Source organism: Anolis carolinensis, chromosome 6 (genome assembly GCF_035594765.1).
Source record: "Anolis carolinensis isolate JA03-04 chromosome 6, rAnoCar3.1.pri, whole genome shotgun sequence".
NCBI lineage: Eukaryota > Metazoa > Chordata > Lepidosauria > Squamata > Dactyloidae > Anolis > Anolis carolinensis.
The window spans coordinates 68,182,774-68,202,981 of NC_085846.1; the positions used below are offsets into that span (position 1 = coordinate 68,182,774).

At 41.4% G+C, this 20,208-nt stretch overlaps 2 protein-coding genes across 3 annotated transcripts in view; one reads left to right on the plus strand and one right to left on the minus strand.

Moving 5' to 3' along the window:
- nphp3 (nephrocystin 3) overlaps positions 1–3,813 on the plus strand; it is a 65,484-nt gene extending 61,671 nt beyond the window's left edge. Inside the window, exons 28-29 of the mRNA XM_062957376.1 lie at positions 693–2,076; positions 3,502–3,813. Coding sequence (XP_062813446.1) covers positions 693–873 — 181 coding nt within the window. The 3' untranslated portion in view covers positions 874–2,076; positions 3,502–3,813. The remainder of the gene's footprint in view (positions 1–692; positions 2,077–3,501) is intronic.
- Positions 3,814–4,203: 390 nt separating this feature from the next.
- On the minus strand, positions 4,204–19,194 carry uba5 (ubiquitin like modifier activating enzyme 5). Of its 2 annotated transcripts, XM_003222197.4 has the most exons (12): positions 18,885–19,194; positions 14,409–14,454; positions 13,728–13,817; positions 12,612–12,721; positions 12,001–12,087; positions 11,371–11,455; positions 10,032–10,136; positions 9,735–9,862; positions 9,493–9,628; positions 9,230–9,305; positions 6,985–7,091; positions 4,204–6,589 (listed from the first exon to the last, which is right to left on the minus strand). In XM_003222197.4, the coding sequence occupies exons 1-12, from the start codon at positions 19,043–19,045 to the stop codon at positions 6,506–6,508; spliced, it is 1,215 nt and encodes a 404-aa protein (XP_003222245.1). In that variant the 5' UTR covers positions 19,046–19,194; the 3' UTR covers positions 4,204–6,505. The 2 variants fall into 2 exon arrangements, with proteins under 2 accessions (XP_003222245.1, XP_016849893.1); XM_016994404.1 differs by lacking the exons at positions 14,409–14,454; positions 18,885–19,194 and having other exon boundaries at positions 13,733–13,819.
- Between the last annotated feature and the right edge of the window lie 1,014 nt (positions 19,195–20,208).

Sequence of the window (20,208 nt, forward strand, 5' to 3'; positions counted from 1 at the left end):
GACTCTGGGGGTTGGTGCTCATCTCCAATTCTAAGTCGAAGAGCCGGCGTTATCCGTAGACACCTCCAAGGTCATGTGGCTGGCATGACTGCATGGAACGCCGTTACCTTCCCACTGGAGCGGTACCTATTAATCTACTCACATTGGCATGTTTTCGAACTGCTAGGTTGGCAGGAGCTGGAGCAACAGCGGTCGCTCACACCGCTCCCAGGGTTTGAATCTGGGACCTTTCGGTCTCCAGCTCAGTGCTTTAACACACTTCGCCACCGGGGCTCCATGGGGGACAATAGCTTTATAAATAAGCACCTTGGTATCCCTATGGATGTTCCGATCCTCAAACACTCTCTGCTTCCTTCGGAAAAATGCTGCACTCGCAGAGCTCAGGCGGTGTTGTATTTCAATGTCAATGTTGACTTTTGTGGAGAGGTGGCTGCCAAGGTAGCAGAAATTGTCAACATTTTCTAATGTTACACCATTAAACTGTATTTCTGGCTTTTCTGACAACAAAGCAATCCAGAAGCTGTCAGAACAGCTTACTCTCCACCTGTATCAATGTTAATCAGTGCCTCTAAATACTATTTTTGTAGCAATGCGGATTTCATTTTAGGGGCTATGTTCCTCACATTGTGTAAATGGTAACGCTATGATCTTTCAAAACTTATTTATTCAACTCTCATTTCTTTTTCCCTAAGCTATGAAGGAGGGGATTTTGAGAAGGCTGCAGAGCTGTATAAGAGAGCCATGGAAATCAAAGAAGCAGAGACTTTGTTGATGGGCGGAAATGCAGCTTCCCGTCACTCGTCAAGTGGAGATACTCTCAGTTTGAAAAGTGCATTATCTCCCAATGTGCTCCTGCAGAATGCTCGAAGGTGATGCGCACACAGGCCAAGAAGCAATTGCCTCTCCAGCACCAAGAGAATCGAGAGTTTCTTCCCTTTTCTCTTTTGCTGCAGCCCTCCATGGCAGCAAAATACACTCTGAAGGATCTCCCTGTCCCCTCTCCCAAGAGCAATTTTAGTTCCAAGGTGATTGCAGACTGGATGAGTGATGCCTTGTACCAATCCAACTAAGCGCACTATTGGATCCTGGCCAGAAAATACGTTAAAATGTCAGTCTTTTAAATGCTGTAATTAAGTGTCAAAGTATTAAAGTGGTAAATGGTGGACACTATATTGAGAAATAGTGGAACAGAACACGTGTTTAGAACACTAACCCACTTCAAGACACAAACATTAAACCATTTTCAGTGTTGCAAAATACTGTGGGGATTTATCCAAACAGTTTAAAAAGTAGTGTTATTTACGATATCCAAAACTTCAATATATTATGAGGGTTTAGGTCCCATTTATTTCAAGACTTGAGTTGTTAGGCACTTGTTTACCGATTTCTATTCTTTAGACTTTACTGAACCTTTATTAAGGTTAGTATGTATTTGCACTGTAGGAAAACTATGGTAAACTTCTACCTCTTTCAGGCAGATTTTGAATTAGGAGTACTATTTTTAAGATAAAGAATGTGTGGACATCACTTCGTGATGACTGGGCTTTCAAGAATATTTTAAGTGTATGATAGTTTGTAAAGGAAATTCCATTAAGGGTTTTTATACTGAGCACATTTCACATTCTTCTCTCCACATGTGAACAGTTTGTATATGCAATCATTAAGTTCAGGCTTTTATTTCAGTGAGATTAATATCCTTTGATTACTCTTTTAGTCAAATTTAATTCTATTAACATTTGTATGAGTGGAATTGCCAAGGTCTATTACTGAAAGAATTAGAGGTATCGTGAAGGAATTCTTCACAAATATGAAGTTAGTATAATTTTGTAAAAAAAAAAGTGGAATGGAAAATTGTTCTTTAAAAAACCCCACCTGCTTACATATAACATTAAATGGTGGCTGGATATTGCTCAAATGAGACAAAGGCTCATTTATTCCGCCCTTTGTTTTGAATTGTGGCAGTGCATTAGATCAAGCCTGCATAGTGATAAGAAGAAATGGATCTACAGAAAAGGGCCTTTTGAAACAAGAAAACTTTGAACTGATTTATCAGGCTCTTAATAAACCATAATTAAGGTCAGGGCCGGTCGGAGATAAATTTAAATATTAAGCGGGGGCGCTGAAAAGCGCCCCCCGCCGGCCCCGCCTCCTGCGCCCTGGCCCCGCCTCCCAACCAGCGTGCCCTGGCCCCGCCTCCCGCGCTGCGTGGGAGGCGGGGCCAGGGCACGCTGGGTGGAAGGCGGGGCCAGGGTTGGCCCCGCCTCCCATGCTATTCGCCCTGGCCCCGCCTCCCACGCAGCGTGGGAGGCGCGGCCAGGGTTGGAAAGAGGGAGGCTTCGCCGCCCGGGGAGGGAAGGAGGGGATCTCCCCTCCCCTCCCCGGGCGGCGAAAGAAACCGGCTTCGCCGCCCGGGGAGGGAAGGAGGGGATCTCTCCTCCCCTCCCCGGGCGGCGAAAGAAACCGGCTTCGCCGCCCGGGGAGGGAAGGAGGGGATCTCTCCAACCCTTCCCGGGCGGCGAAAGAAGCCGGCTTCGCTGCCCGGGGAGGGAAGGAGGGGATCTCTCCTCCCCTCCCCGGGCGGCGAAAGAAACCGGCTTCGCCGCCCGGGGAGGGAAGGAGGGGATCTCTCCAACCCTTCCCGGGCGGCGAAAGAAACCGGCTTCGCCGCCCGGGGAGGGAAGGAGGGGATCTCTCCAACCCTTCCCGGGCGGCGAAAGAAACCGGCTTCGCCGCCCGGGGAGGGAAGGAGGGGATCTCTCCTCCCCTCCCCGGGCGGCGAAAGAAGCCGGCTTCGCCGCCCGGGGAGGGAAGGAGGGGATCTCTCCTCCCCTCCCCGGGCGGCGAAAGAAGCCGGCTTCGCCGCCCGGGGAGGGAAGGAGGGGATCTCTCCTCCCCTCCCCGGGCGGCGAAAGAAGCCGGCTTCGCCGCCCGGGGAGGGAAGGAGGGGATCTCTCCAACCCTTCCCGGGCGGCGAAAGAAGCCGGCTTCGCCGCCCGGGGAGGGAAGGAGGGGATCTCTCCTCCCCTCCCCGGGCGGCGAAAGAAGTAAGGGCCAAATGAGCTATCTGCGCTGTGCGCACGAGCACAGCGCAGATAGCCCATTTGGCCCTTACTTCCTGGTCGCGGCCGCCGATCGCCCGGGCGATCGGCGGCCGCGACCAGGAAGTAAGGGCCAAATGGCCTAGCTGTGCTGTGCGCGTGCGCACAGCACAGATAGCCAATTTTGCCCTTAGTCTACAAACTAAGGGCAAAATGGCTTATCTGGCTGTGCGCATGCGCACAGCACAGATAGGCCATTTTGCCCTTAGTTTGTAGACTAAGGGCAAAATGGCCTATCTGCTTGTCGTGGTTTGGCATGGGCGCGGGGATTGAAGCCCCGCGCCAACACCGGAGGCGTCGGTGGCGCTACGGGTCGCTGTCGACGCCTCGACAGCGCCCCTAGCGGCCAGCGCCCGAGGCGGCCGCGTCAGCGGCCTCGTAGAAACAACCGGCCCTGATTAAGGTTGACTGCTTTTTAGCAAGTCATCCAATCTGTGTATTTAAAAAAAAAAAAAAAGCAAACACTTCCAATGCTTATAGTGTTATACATGAGTGAGTCTTATTCCAGTTAATACTAATCTTGAAGTCTTTTATAGATCAGCAGCAAATAGGTGAAAAATAGATGCTGATTTCTTCTGTGTTGACTGCTGGTTGTTGTATCAACTTGACCATGCAAGTTAAATCTTTTTGAGATTTAAAAGCAATATAGGAAGTCGCCACCAATGTTACTTTCTTTGCAGATATATTATATGTCAAATAAATTACTTTGCAATAATCTTCTTTCAAGACTTGTTATATAATAATCAAAGGCTGCGGTGATGGAGAAAAATGGACTTAAGAAAATAGTGAGACTGAAAACAAATAATTCAGAAAGCTACACTTTTGCAGTCCTTATTTTCTTTTAAGAGTTTTTTTGCCCCATCTTCCCAGGAATTATAGTTCACAGTAAATATCTTCTCTTTGGTAAGTGATACACTTTATGTATAATCTCAGAGCCAACAGTGTGGGCAAGTGAAACTCAGCAGTGAGGTTTTTAATATGCTGGTCATGTATGCATGATTTGAAATGTTAGGCAAGGTTGCACTGTTGAATCAGCTCAAAAACAGAAGATGCCATGTAGTCCCTAATCATTTGCACAACGTTAAATAAAATAATTATAAGTGGGTTTTGTAGAGACGTATCAGAGGATTTTATTTCATAGTGTTGATAGCAAAATGTACATAAAACAAGTCATTCTGCTGGAAGCTGAACTCTTTTGCAATTCAAACTTCCAAAATCCATTACTATCACATAACCATTGAATAGTTACAATTTCATTCCAAATTCTACAGCAGAAAGCTTCAGAGGATCACATACATTAGGGAAGAAGGAACTGTCTGCATTTTGAAAGCATGAATTTTATACATAAATAGGAGCAACTCAAGCTTTTTAGTATTTATTGGCATTTGAGGCTGGTAGTGCCAAAGAAGAGGTAAGAACTGTTTTTGTTCTTTTTCTTCAAATTGTTACCGATTTATAGAGACCCTAAGGTGACTTTATCATAAAGTTTTCTTTGGGGAGGGGAAAGTTGTCTTGGCCTCCCTCCGAGGCCAAGGAAGTGTGACTTGTTCTGCCCTGTTCTCCAGAGTCCTAGTTCATGCTGACTCAATACAGATAAGAATACAGTTGCAAAAATGCACTGAAATTACAGTGTAATCTACAGGAATCGAGGTTTTGAGTCAATTGTGAATTTGTTTCAAGTGTCAAGGTCCCATACATACATGTATATATACACAAGCATGTTTCTTTCTCCTCCTGCCTGATTACAGTTGAATAGTCTTTAACAAGAAGTCTGTCAGTTTAGAGTTCAGTAGAAAAGCAATTTTACAAACAGTTTCCGAAATATATCTAGTGTTATTCCAGCAAGCAAAGATGGACTGAAAGGAGTGCTTAAATCCTACAGTAGTTGAAGTGAACCCCACTAATTGTAGGACTGCTTCTCTTCTGGATTGAAGCATCTCATTCAGATAGCTGGAGAATAACTTACAAATATGTACAGTACTTCAGAAAAGTAACCATTACTTTAAATTTGTATTATTAAAAATACTTGTTACAGGGTACAGCAAAGATGGTGACAGACTTTCACAGGTTTTAACTATTCCTTATTCGCCTTGCCTCCACCATTTTTGATAGCTGCATAATCAACAGGCAGGTTTTTATGCAGAAGTCTTATTCTCTCCCAACACAGTACAATTTTTATTATATTCAGTTTTGCGTTCACAAGTAACAGGCACAGAAAAACGTGATTTTTGGATTCAAGGAACACTTAAGACCTCATGATTCATACTGAGGCAAAGTGTTGTAAAGGAAGTAACAGGCATGTGTGATGCATTACAAAATGATGGACCTTGTTTACAATACAATGCTAAATTATGATGTAAGGTGACATGTCCTGTCAGCCTAGCGAAGTTTTAGGCTGCCAGAAGAAATATAGGAGAAATAATTCTTTCACTTTTCTCAGCTCCTGGCTTGTAGTTACATATAAACCATTCATCGTGCAATTCCACTGCAAAACAAATGATTGTGTAATGAAACTGGTTAATTTAACAACATAGTCCTTCAAAGCCATATTTCTACATGACAATAAAAAACCAGTATTCTAATACAGACAATGTGACAATTAGAGAGTGCTCAAGCCTGCAGTTTTTCTTATGCTAGCAGAGATAAGTGCATAAGAAAACTGTTTTTTACAATATAGACCCCTTTAATTGGTTTGACTGACAACTCCCAGAATTTCATCATCCACAATGAGCCCCCGGTGACGTAATGGGTTAAACCCATGTGCTGGCAGGACTGCTGACCAAAAGGCGGTTCAAATCTGGGGAGCAGGATGAGCTGTCTGTCAGCTTCAGTTCATGCGGGACATGAGAGAAGCCTCCCACTGGATGGTAAATAACATCTGGGCGTCCCCTGGGCAATATCCTTGCAGACAGCTAATTCTCTCAAGTCACTTCTCACACCAGAAGCGACTTGCAGTTTCTCAAGACGCTCCTGACGTGAAAATAAATAAATCATCCACTGTGACTAAGGCTGATGGGAGCTGTAAGCCGAAACATTTCAGAGCTGCCTATGTAGAGGAAGGTCTATGAAATTACCAAGTAATGTTTTAAATAGGAACTAAGGTTACAACAGCTATTAAGGTATTTGAGTCTAAATTACACATTTTAGAAAATATTAGATATTTTGTACAATTACTTTATGTCTGTTTTTCTTATATTGTCATGCTAGCAAGTAAACTGCTTACCATCCATACTTGGTCTACAAGGCAGTTGCCATTGTGGATTACACACAAGTAAATTTTGTTGGACCCTCATACATTCTGAAAGATGTGAGTTTACAGTTATTAAGTTAACATAAATAAGCGGACTAAAAATGGGCCGTCATCCATGAAAGGCCAAACATGATACAAAAGTAATGCTGAAGTAGTGCTACATAGTCTTCATTTTAGCCATAAGTTCTTCTAGACTTTCCTCGGACTCAGCAACAGTTTCTCCATCTATAGAGTTTTCTTCCTGTTAAGGACAGAAAAGAAGATTAACATGATCCCCTGCTTCTTTGCCCAAGACAAATGACCCCAACAAGCTAAGCCTCTCAAATGCCACATAATACAGGCCTTGAGTAGAACGTGCTGTATCCCATCACATAATAGCTCCATTTTTGCCCTTTTTTGTTGGAAAAAAGGGGGAATGCAATAATTACGTGATAGAAAAATCTATCTTTTATTCTCTGGTTTCTGCAGAATTACAACTATTGCAAGAAATGGGCACTCTAATAGATATACATGAAAGAAACAAGCACGACTAGAAATTAACATTCACATCTTATTCTGAAGTAAATTCAAGTACAAAGCCAGTCCAAATTGAAAATATTACATTTAAAAAGTATGGCATTGAGAAATTCTAGTGACCTTGTTAGGTATTGTATATGCCAGTGTGATGCCTTCTGGAAGATCAGGAACTGGACCTGAAGCAGCTTTCAACTCCTCTTCAGAAACTTCTGAAACCAATTCTATACCTGAATCACATAATAAAAATGATTATCTGGTGGAGGTTTTTAAAGTCACTATTGCAAATTGATCCTCTTTCCTTGGAAGCGGAACAGCAAAAGTTTTGGCATGCATCATAAAAGCTTCCCTTTGCAGTTTGGGTCAACAAAACTCTTGGTCAGATAGTCCTCAAACAAGTTACTGACATCTCAATTACTGACAGGCAAGTTACTGACATCTCTTATCATTTCTTCTTTATAGGACACAGATTTAAGGGCAAATCCTCCTGTCCTTTTCTCTTCCTCCTCCCAGCTCCACCCTTCACAATTAAAGCCTCAGCTCACATCTCCTTCCTTTGAAGTCAGGATTTTTCCCCCCTAAGGGCAGTTCACTCCTTACTGCTTGTGATAAATGTGATGTGTGGTTTGAATGAAATTGTATGAAAGGTGTATGACTGAGGCCTATAGAGGCTGAAGATATCATTCTAAGAATATTGAAGCCTAGAAAGTTGCAAAAGGAGGCAAAGAATTCATGAACTGCAGAACTGTGATTGAAAGTTGCTGATGAAAACTGTTGACATGACCAGAGACAATTATTAACTGTGGTGGAAAACAACATGTTTACATAGTCAAAGACAATTATTCTTTAAGGAAGCAAACACAATGCACCTTACTTAAGAAGGAAAACCAACATCAGTTAAAAAAACCCCTAACTTCTGTCTGGAACTGCAAAACAACCTGTCAGTTATTTACAACCATTTGGAACAACAAAGCAAGAAATATGCTAGATAAGAGACCTCTTAACTATTTTACACCATCCCAAATCAATTCCTTTTTCAAACAATCCTGATAGCAAGTAGTTTTTAGAAGTGTGTGTGTCATGTTGCAGTCAGAATTTCCTAACACTGATATGCCAATGTTTTATACAACAGAAACACTAAACATGGCCATAAAGTTACCACAGCAGTAGTAGAGCCCTTGTTGCAGCCCAGCCGCCTACTTGATCCCCTTTTCACCCAAACACCACACAGATGAACAAGAATAGTAAGTTTATTAAGAAAAGAGTATCTAATATAAAAACAGTTTCAAAATGCACCCATGAGCTAGATTTCCAGAAACTTAACAAAAAGCAATGACCAACTCTGAACAGGAATTCCAAAAATCACTTAAGGCAAAAACAAGAAATTGTAATCAAAGGTTTGCTGCACTTAAACTAAAATTATATCCAAAAGCTTGGAAGCTTGATATTTGAACTTGATTATAATTCCAAAGGCTTGAATCTTGAAACAAAATTTGTAATCCAAACAGGAGGCATGGAACTTGAACAAGAAAACAAGATACAGACCCAAGAACAACTCCTAACAGGCAACTTGGCACATGAAAATCCAACGTTGATCTCCCCGCCAAACATTGACTCCAATTCCTTAAGAATCTTTCCTCTTGCCCATGACATCACTCTTTCTCACATATGGGTCCCCTTTGTTTATCTTTCAGTTTCTGAAAATCCTCATCTTCATCCTCAGAGGCTTCACAAGCCTCAATAGCCCTTTACCTTGTATTCAGCCACACTTCTGTACCTTAGAGACAACATTCAGTGGGGATAAATTAATTGGGGGGCCCTCCATCACTGACTCTTTGTGCATATTGTCAACATATGAGTGTTTCAAAAAGATGGACCCAATTTGAAATCGCTGCATCTCTGCAATCATGAAGCACCCATAAATGAAACTTACCACTTGAAAAGGTGAGGCACAGAGTTTCAAATTATTGCTGCTAAAGATGCTTCTCCCGGGTCACAAACAGCCCCTGGCCTCAGTTAATCGCAAGATGGCGACTGTACAACATTAGATCTAATGAGACATTCTCCATTCGCAGGATAATTATTTTCGGTTTGTTTCTGGCTCAAAGTGGTTAGTAAACTTCATGGCTCGTTAAACCGTTTATAACTTTTTGTGTAATTGTAACATGTTGCCATCATGAAATATATTGCTTTGAAACTGGGTCCATCATTTTGAAATATACTGTTTGGCACTCTGAAGATTCCCCTCTTGCCATTTCCTATGAGAAGGAGAAAGACTATAGGACTCTGGTTAGTCTTCTCTGAGCAGGGTCCCATCTCAATCCCCCATTAGCCTTGATAATCCTGTTTTTAAAAAGTCAGGGCTCACCCCAATCGTTTTCTTCATGTACTATTTCTTCTGCCTCTTCACAGACCTCTTGTTTAGGGTTAATTACTGCTTTTGTCTGCAAATACAAAGGCACTGTGAATGACAACAGCAAAATTAAACAGTGGCTTTCAAAGGACTTAATGTGAGCATTTATGCTGAGAAAGTATTTATGGAAGAGTTCACACAATACTTTAAAGGTCATCCTGAATGAGTGACCCATCGCTTTAAAGAACTTTAAAACGCTGATGTTTTATTAAATATACCTTGTATTCTTCCTGTTGCTTTCTACAGTTTTTGTCATCACACTGTGGATTGGGCTTCATAGTCATGGAGGGAAAGAAATCCTGCATTGCATTGTAGCCAAGGTAAAAGCTGACAGTACCGAAGTTTAATAAATATCTAGAAAAAATGTGACAATACATGAAACACATGTCAAAAGGTAGATTCACAATATGCTCATGATGACCTAGCTAAAAATCAAAGCAACTTAGGTTTAGCCACGTACTTGAGGACATTTTGCACAAGGAGGCCAGCAACAACTCCCATAGTCGTGGGCAAACTGGCTGCGCATACACCCTCCCGTTTCAGTGTTTTCTCATCTATATTTGCTGCAACAACAAGTGGTGGTGCACACTGAGCAACAGGGAAAAAAGAGAAAATATGTTTAAGAAACAATATGAAAAAGGCAGAGAAAAAAATCAATTGAGTGAGTGAGTCACTGAATATCAAAAATTTCCATCAGTCCCCACCCATCCTTCTCCTAGGAGGCCAAAGAATAAGAGATAAGTAGAGCAACACATACTGCGAAACAAGCTGATTCACCAGGTATGATTAGCTGGATATGGCCGGAGACAGCATTTTCACTTACTCCTGATTCCATCCATACTTGTCCAAGTTCATTGCAAACCTTTAAAAAACCAAAGTGAGAGTGCGATCAATTTATACACAGATAATCTGTATCTACCTACCTATAGAATAACAGTAAAAGTATGTTTGTTTGTTTGTATGTATCTGTTTGTATATCACAAGATGGTTCCCACATCCAGAGAGAACTATGAACCCCATGGATCTGCACCAAACTTGGCACACAGACTCCCCCCCGCACCACATGATCAACTTAAAATACTGGAAAGGTTTCAGCTGAGATTGAATGGGAATGATGGAAGCTGTAATCCATCCATATCAAAAAAACTCGTGTATATCTGGAAAGCTACCTGTATTTCTAATGGGACCATTCATAAAATCCCAAACCAAACAAAGACTATTTCTAATACTGATCATTAAAAAATGTCTAATCCAGGCATCGCCAGGTGCCTAAGCAAGTCTGCTATAAAATCTATAGCAGACCAAAGGAAGATCTGATCCTGCATCATGTCTCAAAGAGCAACTATAAGCAGGGTCAACAGAGAACAGATCTCTCTCACCATTATTCTCTAACAACAATATACAGGCAAGCTCTCTCTGATCCTAGATGCTGCACAGCTATCATGGCTAGTACCCACTAATAGACATATTCTCCATCAATTTACCTTAGTTACTGCAACCTATTCAAACAAATGTCTGTGTCCCATCATTATAGTTCACTGAATGGCTCTAGGCTCTAATGTTATGAGAAGTAGATAATACACTTTTCATCCATTTTCTCCATAGCATACTATTTTATAAACTGCTACAATTAAAACCCCGCTTATATTATTTATTTACTGCATTTATATCCCAGCCCGAAGGGGACTCAGGGTGGCTCACTTCTCTGAACCAAATCTTTCCGAACTTCCTGATGATAGTGATAAATCACTTTGTTAGATCCTGTGCCAGGCCACAACGCCTTAACCTCACTCTCCAAAAGAGAGACACCACAGTAATTCACATCATACAGGAGCCCTCTGCATTCATCACATGTATAACTGCTTTCAATAGAAATATTCACAAGACTAAAGAAAAATATTTACAACTGCAATACCCTAAAATGCAACAACTGTGTGATTTTTTTTCCTGCACTGATTAAACAATTGAGCTTGTGTAACATTGGTGCATTAGCACTTACATTCACAGTCTCTGGCAGCATATGTCTTATCTATATGTAGATGGGAGTAGGTTATCAGAAAGAAAACATTAACCCACAGATGTTATATTGTACTTACTGTGTTAATTGCCATACGGGCTTCAAAGTTATCCACACAGCTTAATACCAGATCAACTGGTTTCCCTTCTTCTAATCCACCATTACTAAAAGCAAAAAAATAAATAATAAAATCCAGATTTCTAAAGATAACTAGCAAGTACAAGCTTTTTCAACAGCTCCCCTTTGTTCCCCTAGCACCATAATCACATTTGACTGAAGCTGAGAATGTGGGACCTTTTTTTTGCTCGAAGAGCCTTTTTTTCTCCAAGCAGTTGCTCCAAAAAATATTGCCACCTGGAAGTGTTTTGAGCCTCTCTAGGTCCTCCAGTGTGATTCTACATTATGCTTCTGACCCAAGTAAAGACAGAACATGGATTACAGACAAGATAGATTCTGTAAGTTTGTTCTCTTGTTAAACTTGTATGTAAGTTGGAATAGGTACATTTTAAATGTAATTTCAGCCCCCCCCCCACACACACACAAGCTTTGGATGCCTGTATTGTCAAAATATAAGATTTGCTCTTATCCATGATATCAGGTATACACTGGAATGGGGGAGGGTCTCTGACTGTTTCCTTGGTATACATACTGTAGTAAAAACATTTAGGCTAAAAGAACACCATGCTCTTAACTTTAAAATGAACTTTACCTGATCCTATCCATAAACTGTTGAAAGTTCTCCATAGTTGTGATGTTGTAGTTATGTACTTCAAACTGGACATCAGGATTGATGTTCCTAAAATGCAAAAAAAAAAATTGTGTTGTCTAAAGACCATAAGTGAAAACATCCAACAGAAATTCCTACACATTACTTTTGCAAGTTCTAAGGCTGCATTCCTTCTTGAAAGAAATTCTGTGGAAAGTAAATGTGCTGGGGAGGTTGGAAGTTTTAAATACAATTTTAATTGTATTTCTTATATCTTAACTGTATTTTAACTTATTATATCAATGATATAAATATTTACTTGCTTTTAAATTGTTTTTAATGTTTGTATTTGCCGTTTTTAAATTTATTGGGTTGTGTCATGCAATTATGAGCCACCTTGAGTCTTCATGGGGAGAAAGAGTAGAAATAAAGTACATAAATAAAATAAATACATAAACCAACTTTCTAATAACAACATGCAGTATTAGGACAATCAATTTTTGAGATTTGTTTATTTGCAAGTGGCGTTTTTAAAAAAAGATCAGATTATCTGAAAGTTTGGGTTTACATCCTATACTCCAAACACTTGGGCTGCCATTTCTCCCACCACATACCTCAGTGTATGCTCTGCTGCTTGAACTTTACTTAGTCCAGCCTGATGGGGTTGGAAAAAAAGCCGGTTCATATTTGCCAGCTCCACCTTGTCATAATCAAATAGGAGCAGCTAAAAGAAAAGAGTATAAACAATACATGAGGGATTCTACTTTAGAAGAAATATGGGCAAACCTCTTGGCCTTGCTAATATTTATTCAATTTATGCATGTGGTTTTAAATTGTTTTTGTATTTGTTTTAATTTTGTAAACTGCCTGAAGTCCTGCTTGCAGGACAAAAATGTCGGATTTAAATAAGGCAAACATCTTGGCACCACAGACTGCTGCAGAAAGGTATATATACCAGTCAGTACAAAGCAAAAAAAGCAAATCCAAATGGCAAATGTGGAAGGGGTCTTTTCTTTACTTACAAACCTAGACCTCAGTTTCAGGCTGATCCGAGTACCCCCTTGGTCTTGTTAATATCCAATAAAAATTAACTTAACATCTTCTATTAAAAAATCTCTCTTTTGTCAATAAAATCTAATGAAATAATTGGGGCATTAGCAATATTCCTTTAAGAACAAATAATAACTTCCAAAATGAGAACTACATCAATTTCTACAGAATTAACACTTTTAAAATTTCATGCACTTGTCATGCATCTCAATTTTCCATCCATTCAAAAGAAAAGCTTTTATGGTTTACATGTTATGAGAAGGAGGAGCTCCCATTTGTTTCCCACTTGTCTCTCCAGAAGACAGAAAGACTAGAGTGGGATACTGTTCAAGAGTGGCACTCAAATATAGCTGTACCTTGGATCATGGACAAGGAGAAAAGCAGGATTCTAATAAAATTGTACAAGCACACATACATGGAAGTGGATGTGAAACCGAGAGATTTGTAAACATGAAATGTAATTCATGTTTCAAAACACATGGGCTGCGATTCTGTTTGAAGCCAGTGGAGCATAAACATTTTGCCAGCACATTTATGTTACAAATTCAGAAGCAGGAGGCTGCTGTTTCTTCCCCAACCATTGGTTCATAAGGTTAATGGCATGGGCACTGAACTTTCTCTAAGCACCAATGATTTTATGCAGGATTGTGTTGTTGTTATAATGAATAAATATATATTACCTTACCAATGCCACATCTTGTCAGCATCTCAGCCGTCACGCTGCCAACTCCACCAACACCCACAATGGCTACTGCAAAGGAGCGGATTTGCTATGACAAGAAACCAATTCTGATAAGTATAGCAGACTCTCAGTTAACCAGAATTCAAGCAACTAAAACTCTCAAGTAATTGGCAAAATTATCAAAGAAATAATACTTTTTAGCTTTGATTATGTTTTTATAGACTTTAACTGATTTTTAAATACCATTTATATTTAATTTTGTTGTAATGTTTGTATAATTGTAGCTGTTAAACTGTACTGAAAAGCTCTTAATGAAAGCCGCTTTGAGTCTCCTTATTGGAGAGAAAATGGGTATAATTAAACATAATAAAAAATTAAAAAGCTGTTTTTATAATATAGTAAAAAGTAAAACTTTGCTACATTATGATACATTTCTCTTTATTTCCTTTTTTTTTACTGTATTTCAACATTAATATCAAGTCAATACAGAGTTTATGGTATGGTCTAGTACGGGGTATAGTATTAGTTAGGCCTATTTTTAATAGTAGCTCTCAAAGAACCACTACATTTATCTGGCACCTATCAATTCCCATAGGTGCCGGTTAACTGAGTCTACTGAACTTTTGTTCCCTGAGGCTATCCCCATGAAGCCAAATGTCTACAAGAAACATGGACCCACCTCATAATTATTCACAATTCCCATTCTTTTCAGTGCCATCAAACGACTAGAGAGAGAGAGAGAGGAGAAAACAAAAACACTTTTATTAAGAATGAATTTTCTCAACTCACACACACACACACCATTGCTATTTCAACTGCAGTTTGAAACCAACAATTCAGCCCTTCATGACACAATCCTGATACATCATCATCAATTCAGTTTTTTTTACTGAGGCCCAGTTTGGAATTCTTCCGAAGTAGTAACCAGAAATAACAGTACAGTAGTCTCACTTATTAAACATAAACGGGCCGGTAGAACGTTGGATAAGCGAAAATGTTGGATAATAAGGAGGGATTAAGGAAAAGCCTATTCAACATCAAATTACGTTATGATTTTACAAATTAAGCAGCAAAACATGTTTTACAACAAATTGACAGAAAAAAGCAGTTCAGTACACAGCAACGTTATGTAGTAATTACTGTATTTACAAATTTAGCACCAAAACATCACAATGTATTGAGAACATTGACTACAAAAACATTGACTACTAAAAGGCAAACTGCGTTGGATAATCCAGAACGTTGGATAAGCGAATGTTGGATAAGTGAGACTCTACCGTAGTTTCCTTGATATACTGACATTCTGTAACAATACCAAATAGCTTTCAGTTTAGGAAAAAAGACTAAACAGAAGAACTGAAACCCTTTAAAATAAAGCTTTCTGCATGGTGTTTTGGGACACAATAGTCAGCTGCAGTGTAAAAATGTGCTACATGAACATAAAATGTAAAATAATAAATCATTTATTTTTAAACATACAAATGAAAGGTTTTCATGACATACGTTGTGTCTCCGTACATTTCATTATTACAATATATGTATATGTCTATCTCATACAAGGGGCTTGTTTAACCTCTGGTCTGCTAGGAAAACTGGATTGCTGTGTCATGAAATGATACATGTCTAAAAAATGTGTCACCAACTTTAAGTGTTTGGAAAGCTCTGATCTAACAACTTTCAATTTAGCATAAAAGACGAAACGGGAGAAGTGAAACACTTTAAAGATCCTGAAACATTGCAGATCTTATAAACACCAACAATCTCTGCACTGTATTCATGAGCAACCATAGTCTTGCTCTTATTTTCTTCCGTTCTTTTTACCTATACAAACATCTCTAAAGATGGAGTGTATCTCAGAATCGCAGGCATATCTTAGGTATTTTTGTCATGTTATATAGGGACCACATCTCCCCCTACCAGCCCATAACAGGTAATGATCAGACAGCTATGGGTAAGGCATATCAATAAAGGCTATCTCGAATCTGACTGTTTACACAGCCTAAAGAAGCGGAGCTGCTAAGATTTTTAGTACAATGTTTTTATGGATGACCTTAGTAGCTTAGGTCCAGGGAATTTTAGTGGCATGTGTTGTCTTTATTAAGCTTGTTGTATATGGTTTATGTAAGTCTGAAAGCCAAAACCAAGGTCACAACAACATCTGTATAGGAATTCCAATATGCCGATGATAATGTAGTCTGTGCACATTCAGAAGAAAACTTACAAGCCACTCTAAACACCTTTGCAGAAGCATATGAGAAGCTTGGCCTCTCATTGAATGCTGAGAAAACCAAAGTGCTTTTCCAGAGTCACCAGCCAACCCCCCTGCAATGCCAGAAATACAGCTTAATGGTGTAACATAAAATGTTGATCATTTCCACTATCTTGGCAACCACCTCTTCACAAAAGTCAACATTGACAATGAAATACAACACCACCTGAGTTCTGCGAATGCAGCATTTTCCTGAATGAAGCAGAGAATGTTTGAGGATCGGGGCATCTGTAGGGATACCAAGGTGCTTGTTTATAAAGCTATTGTCCTCCCAACCCCGTTATACGCCTGAGAAACATGAACTGTCTACAGACATCACACTCAACTCCTGGAACAATTCCATCAGTGTTGCCTGCAAATCCTGCAGATCTCTTGGGAAGACAGGCGGACAAATGTCAGCATGCTGTAAGAAGCAAAGGCCACTAGCACTGAAGGGATGCTCCCACGCCATCTACTTCGCTGGACTGGCTACATTGTCCGAATGCCCAATCACTGTCTCCAAAAGCAGTTACTATACTCTCAACTCAAGAATGGAAAACCGAATGTTGGTGCACAGGAAAAGAGATGTAAAGATAGGCTTAAAGCTATCCTTAAAAACTGTGGCATAGATACCAAGAACTGGGAAGCCCTGGCCCTTGAGAACTCCAACTGGAGCTCAGCTGTGACCAGCAGTGCTGTGGAATTTGTAGAGGCATGAATAGAAGCTGAAAGGGAGAAACCAAAAGGAAGGCGCATCAAGCCAACCTAGAAACCTATGTCCTCACTGTGAAAGAACATGTGGTCAAGAAAAGGACTCTACAGTCACCTACGGACTCACCGCCAGGACACTACACTTGGAAGGCCATCATATTCTGTCAAGAAGGGATCGCCTGAGTCAGTGGTTCTCAACCTGTGAGTCCCCAGGTGTTTTGGCCTCCAATGCCCAGAAATTCCAGCCAGTTTACCAGCTGTTAGGATTTCTGAGAGTTGAAGGCAAAAACATCTGGGGACCCACAGGTTGAAAACTGTCCTAAGTAAAGTAAGCATGGTAAGTATGTAATGTGTGACTGTCTGGGGGTGTCAGAGCTGTCACCATACACCAACAGAAACTACAATTACCATAATGATGGGTCAGACCCCCCTCAAACCATATCAGTATTCAAAGTTGGTTGTATTGAGTATTGTGCCAAGTTTGGTCCAGATCCATCAGTTGGGTGCACAATGCTCTATCGAGGTGGGTGATCTATACCTCACAACCTCTGAGGTCAGTCCCCTCGAAACCCCACCAGTATTCAAAGTTTGGCATGTTGGGTATGTGTGGCAAATTTACTAGTTCCATCACCAGTTTGGTACAGCGTACTCTCTGTGTGTTGGTGGACTACAACTCCCAGAATGTCAAGGTCTGTTTTCCCCAAACTCCACCAGTGTTCACATTTGGGCATATTTATTTATTTATTATTATTTATTTACAGTACAGTCTCACTTATCCAACATAAACGGGCCGGCAGAACGTTGGATAAGCGAATATGTTGGATAATAAGGAGCAATTAAGGAGAAGCCTATTAAACATCAAATTAGGTTATGATTTTACAAATTAAGCACCAAAACATCATGTTATACAACAAATTTGACAGAAAAAATAGTTCAATAGGCAGTAATGTTATGTTGTAATTACTGTATTTACAAATTTAGCACCAAAATATCACGATATATTGAAAACATTGACTACAAAAATGCGTTGGATAATCCAGAACGTTGGATAAGCGAGTGTTGGATAAGTGAGACTCTACTGTACCATCATGATGGGTCAGTTCCTCCTCAAACCATACCAGTATTAAAAGTTGGTTATATTGGGTATTGTGCCAAGTTTGGTCCAGATCCATCAGTTGGGTGCACATTGCTCTGTTGATGCGGGTGAGCTATAACTCCCAACATCTGAGGTCAGTCCCCTCGAAACCCCACCAGTATTCAAAGTTTGGCACGTTGGGTATGTATGTGTGGCAAGTTTACTAGTTCCATCACCAGTTTGGTACAGAGTGCTCTCTGAGTGTTGGTGAAGTACAACTCCCAGAATATCAGTCTATTTTTCCCAACTCCGCCAGTGTTCACATTTGGGCATATTATTTGTGACAAGTTTGGCCCAGATCCATCATTGTTTGAGTCCACGGTGCTCTCTGGATGAACTAGAACTCCAGAACTCAAGGCCAATGCCCACCAAACCCTTCCAGTATTTTCTGTTGGTCATGGGAGTTCTGTGTGGCAAGTTTGGTTCAATTCCATCATTATTTTTATTTATTATTTATTTATTTACAGCATTTATATTCCGCCCTTCTCACCCCGAAGGGGACTCAGGGCGGATCACATTACACATATAAGCAAACATTCAATGCCTTTTAACATAGAACAAAGACAGACAAACATAGGCTCCGAGAGGGCCTCGAACTCATGACCTCCTGGTCAGCGTGATTCATTGCAGTGATTCATTGCAGCTGCTCTCCAGCCTGCGCCACAGAGTTCAGAATGCTCTTTGAGCATAGGTGAACTATAAATCCCAGCAACTACAACTCCCAAATGACAAAATCAATTTTCTCAACCCCACCAGTATTCAGATTTGGGCGTATCAGGTATTTGTGACAAATTTGGTCCAGGGAATGAAAATACATTCTGCATATCAGATATTTACATTGCGATTCATAACAGTAGCAAAATGAGAGTTATGAAGTAGCAACGAAAATAATGTTATGGTTGGGGGAACTGTATTAAGGGGTCACGGCATTAGGAAGGTTGCGAACAACTGGTTGTTAGGAATTGTGGGAGCTGAAGTCCATAACACCTGGAGGGCCTAAGTTTGCCCAATGCTAAGTTTGCCCCACAGGCGCCCCTTCGACCTCGCAGGCCCCTGCCCACCTGTACGGGTTGGAGTCCGTGACCTCCGGGCTCATTTGCTCGATCCGCGCTCGGCAACTCTGCCCCTCGCCGCCGCCCTTCGCCCTCTCTCGGGCCAGTTCTTCCTCCAGCTCCTTCACGCGGTCCCGCAGCCGCTCCACCAGGCCTTCTGAGGCAGCCATGGCCGGCCTCCCCGAAACGACGCCTCAGGAAAAGGTCCCAGGATCCTCTGAGGCTACAAGGCAGCCGCTCTCCTCTTTGCGACTGAAGAAACTCGGCCGACAAGAGACACGTCGCCTTGAATGGCTCTTCCTGGAGTAACAGCAAAAGGCGTCCGCGGTTTGCTAAATCTCGTTGCTGAGGTTCCGGCTACAAATGGTTCCTCCCTCTATCCCAGGCATAGGCAAACTTGGCCCTCCAGGTGTTTTGGACTTCAACTCCCACCATTCCTAACAGCCTCAGCCCCTTTCCTTTTCCCCCTCAGCCGCTTAAGCGGCTGAGGGGGAAAAGGAAAGGGGCTGAGGCTGTTAGGAATGGTGGGAGTTGAAGTCCAAAACACCTGGAGGGCCCAAATTTGCCCGCCATGCTGTAGTTTCTCCTGCCAACCTAGCAGTTTGAAAACATGCAAATGTGAGTAGATCAATAGATACCGCTCCGGCGGGAAGGTAACGGCGCTGCATGCAGTCATGCCGGCCACATGACCTTGGAGGTGTCTACGGACAACGCCGGCTCTTCGGCTTAGAAATGGAGATGAGCACCAACCCCCAGAGTCGGTCACGACTGGACTTAACGTCAGGGGAAAACCTTTACCTTACCTTGCTGTAGTTTCACAAGGCCTTTCACCATCTCTGCCCGACTTGAGCATCGCCAAACTACAACTCCCAGAGTCCCATAGATGTTTCAGACATGGCAGTAAAAGTGGTATCAAACTGCATTTATTCTACAATCTAGATGCATCCTTGTTTGTCATTGGGATTCCACAGCATAGTTGAGGCACCTTACAAATTTGGAGGCCAGGGTTTGAATCCCTGCTCAGTCAGAGTGCCTTGGGCGAGTTGCACTCTGTCAGCCTCAGAGGAAGGCCATGGCAAAACAAAAACTTGTCAAGGAAACTCCACGATCGATGGGTTTTGACATCAAGGGCTTGGGCCGGGCTGTGGCGCAGGATGGTGAGCAGCCAGCTGCTGGCTGCAACAAATCACTCTGACCAAGAGGTCATGAGTTCGAGGCCAGCTTGGAGTCTGTGTTTGTCTCTGTCTCTGTTCTATGTTAAGGCATTGAATGTTTACCTTATATGTGTAATGTGATCCGCCCTGAGTCCCCTTCGGGGTGAGAAGGGCGGAAT

Coding starts and splice junctions, on each gene's coding strand:
- uba5 (XM_003222197.4), bottom strand. CDS start 19,045: ATGGCTGCCTCAGAAGGCCTGGTGGAGCGGCTGCGGGACCGCGTGAAG. Junction 14,455..18,884: donor ACGGACTCCAACCCGTACAG/GTGGGCAGGGGC, acceptor CTCTCTCTCTAG/TCGTTTGATGGCACTGAAAA. Junction 12,088..12,611: donor GCAGCAGAGCATACACTGAG/GTATGTGGTGGG, acceptor TTTGCATTTTAG/GAACATCAATCCTGATGTCC.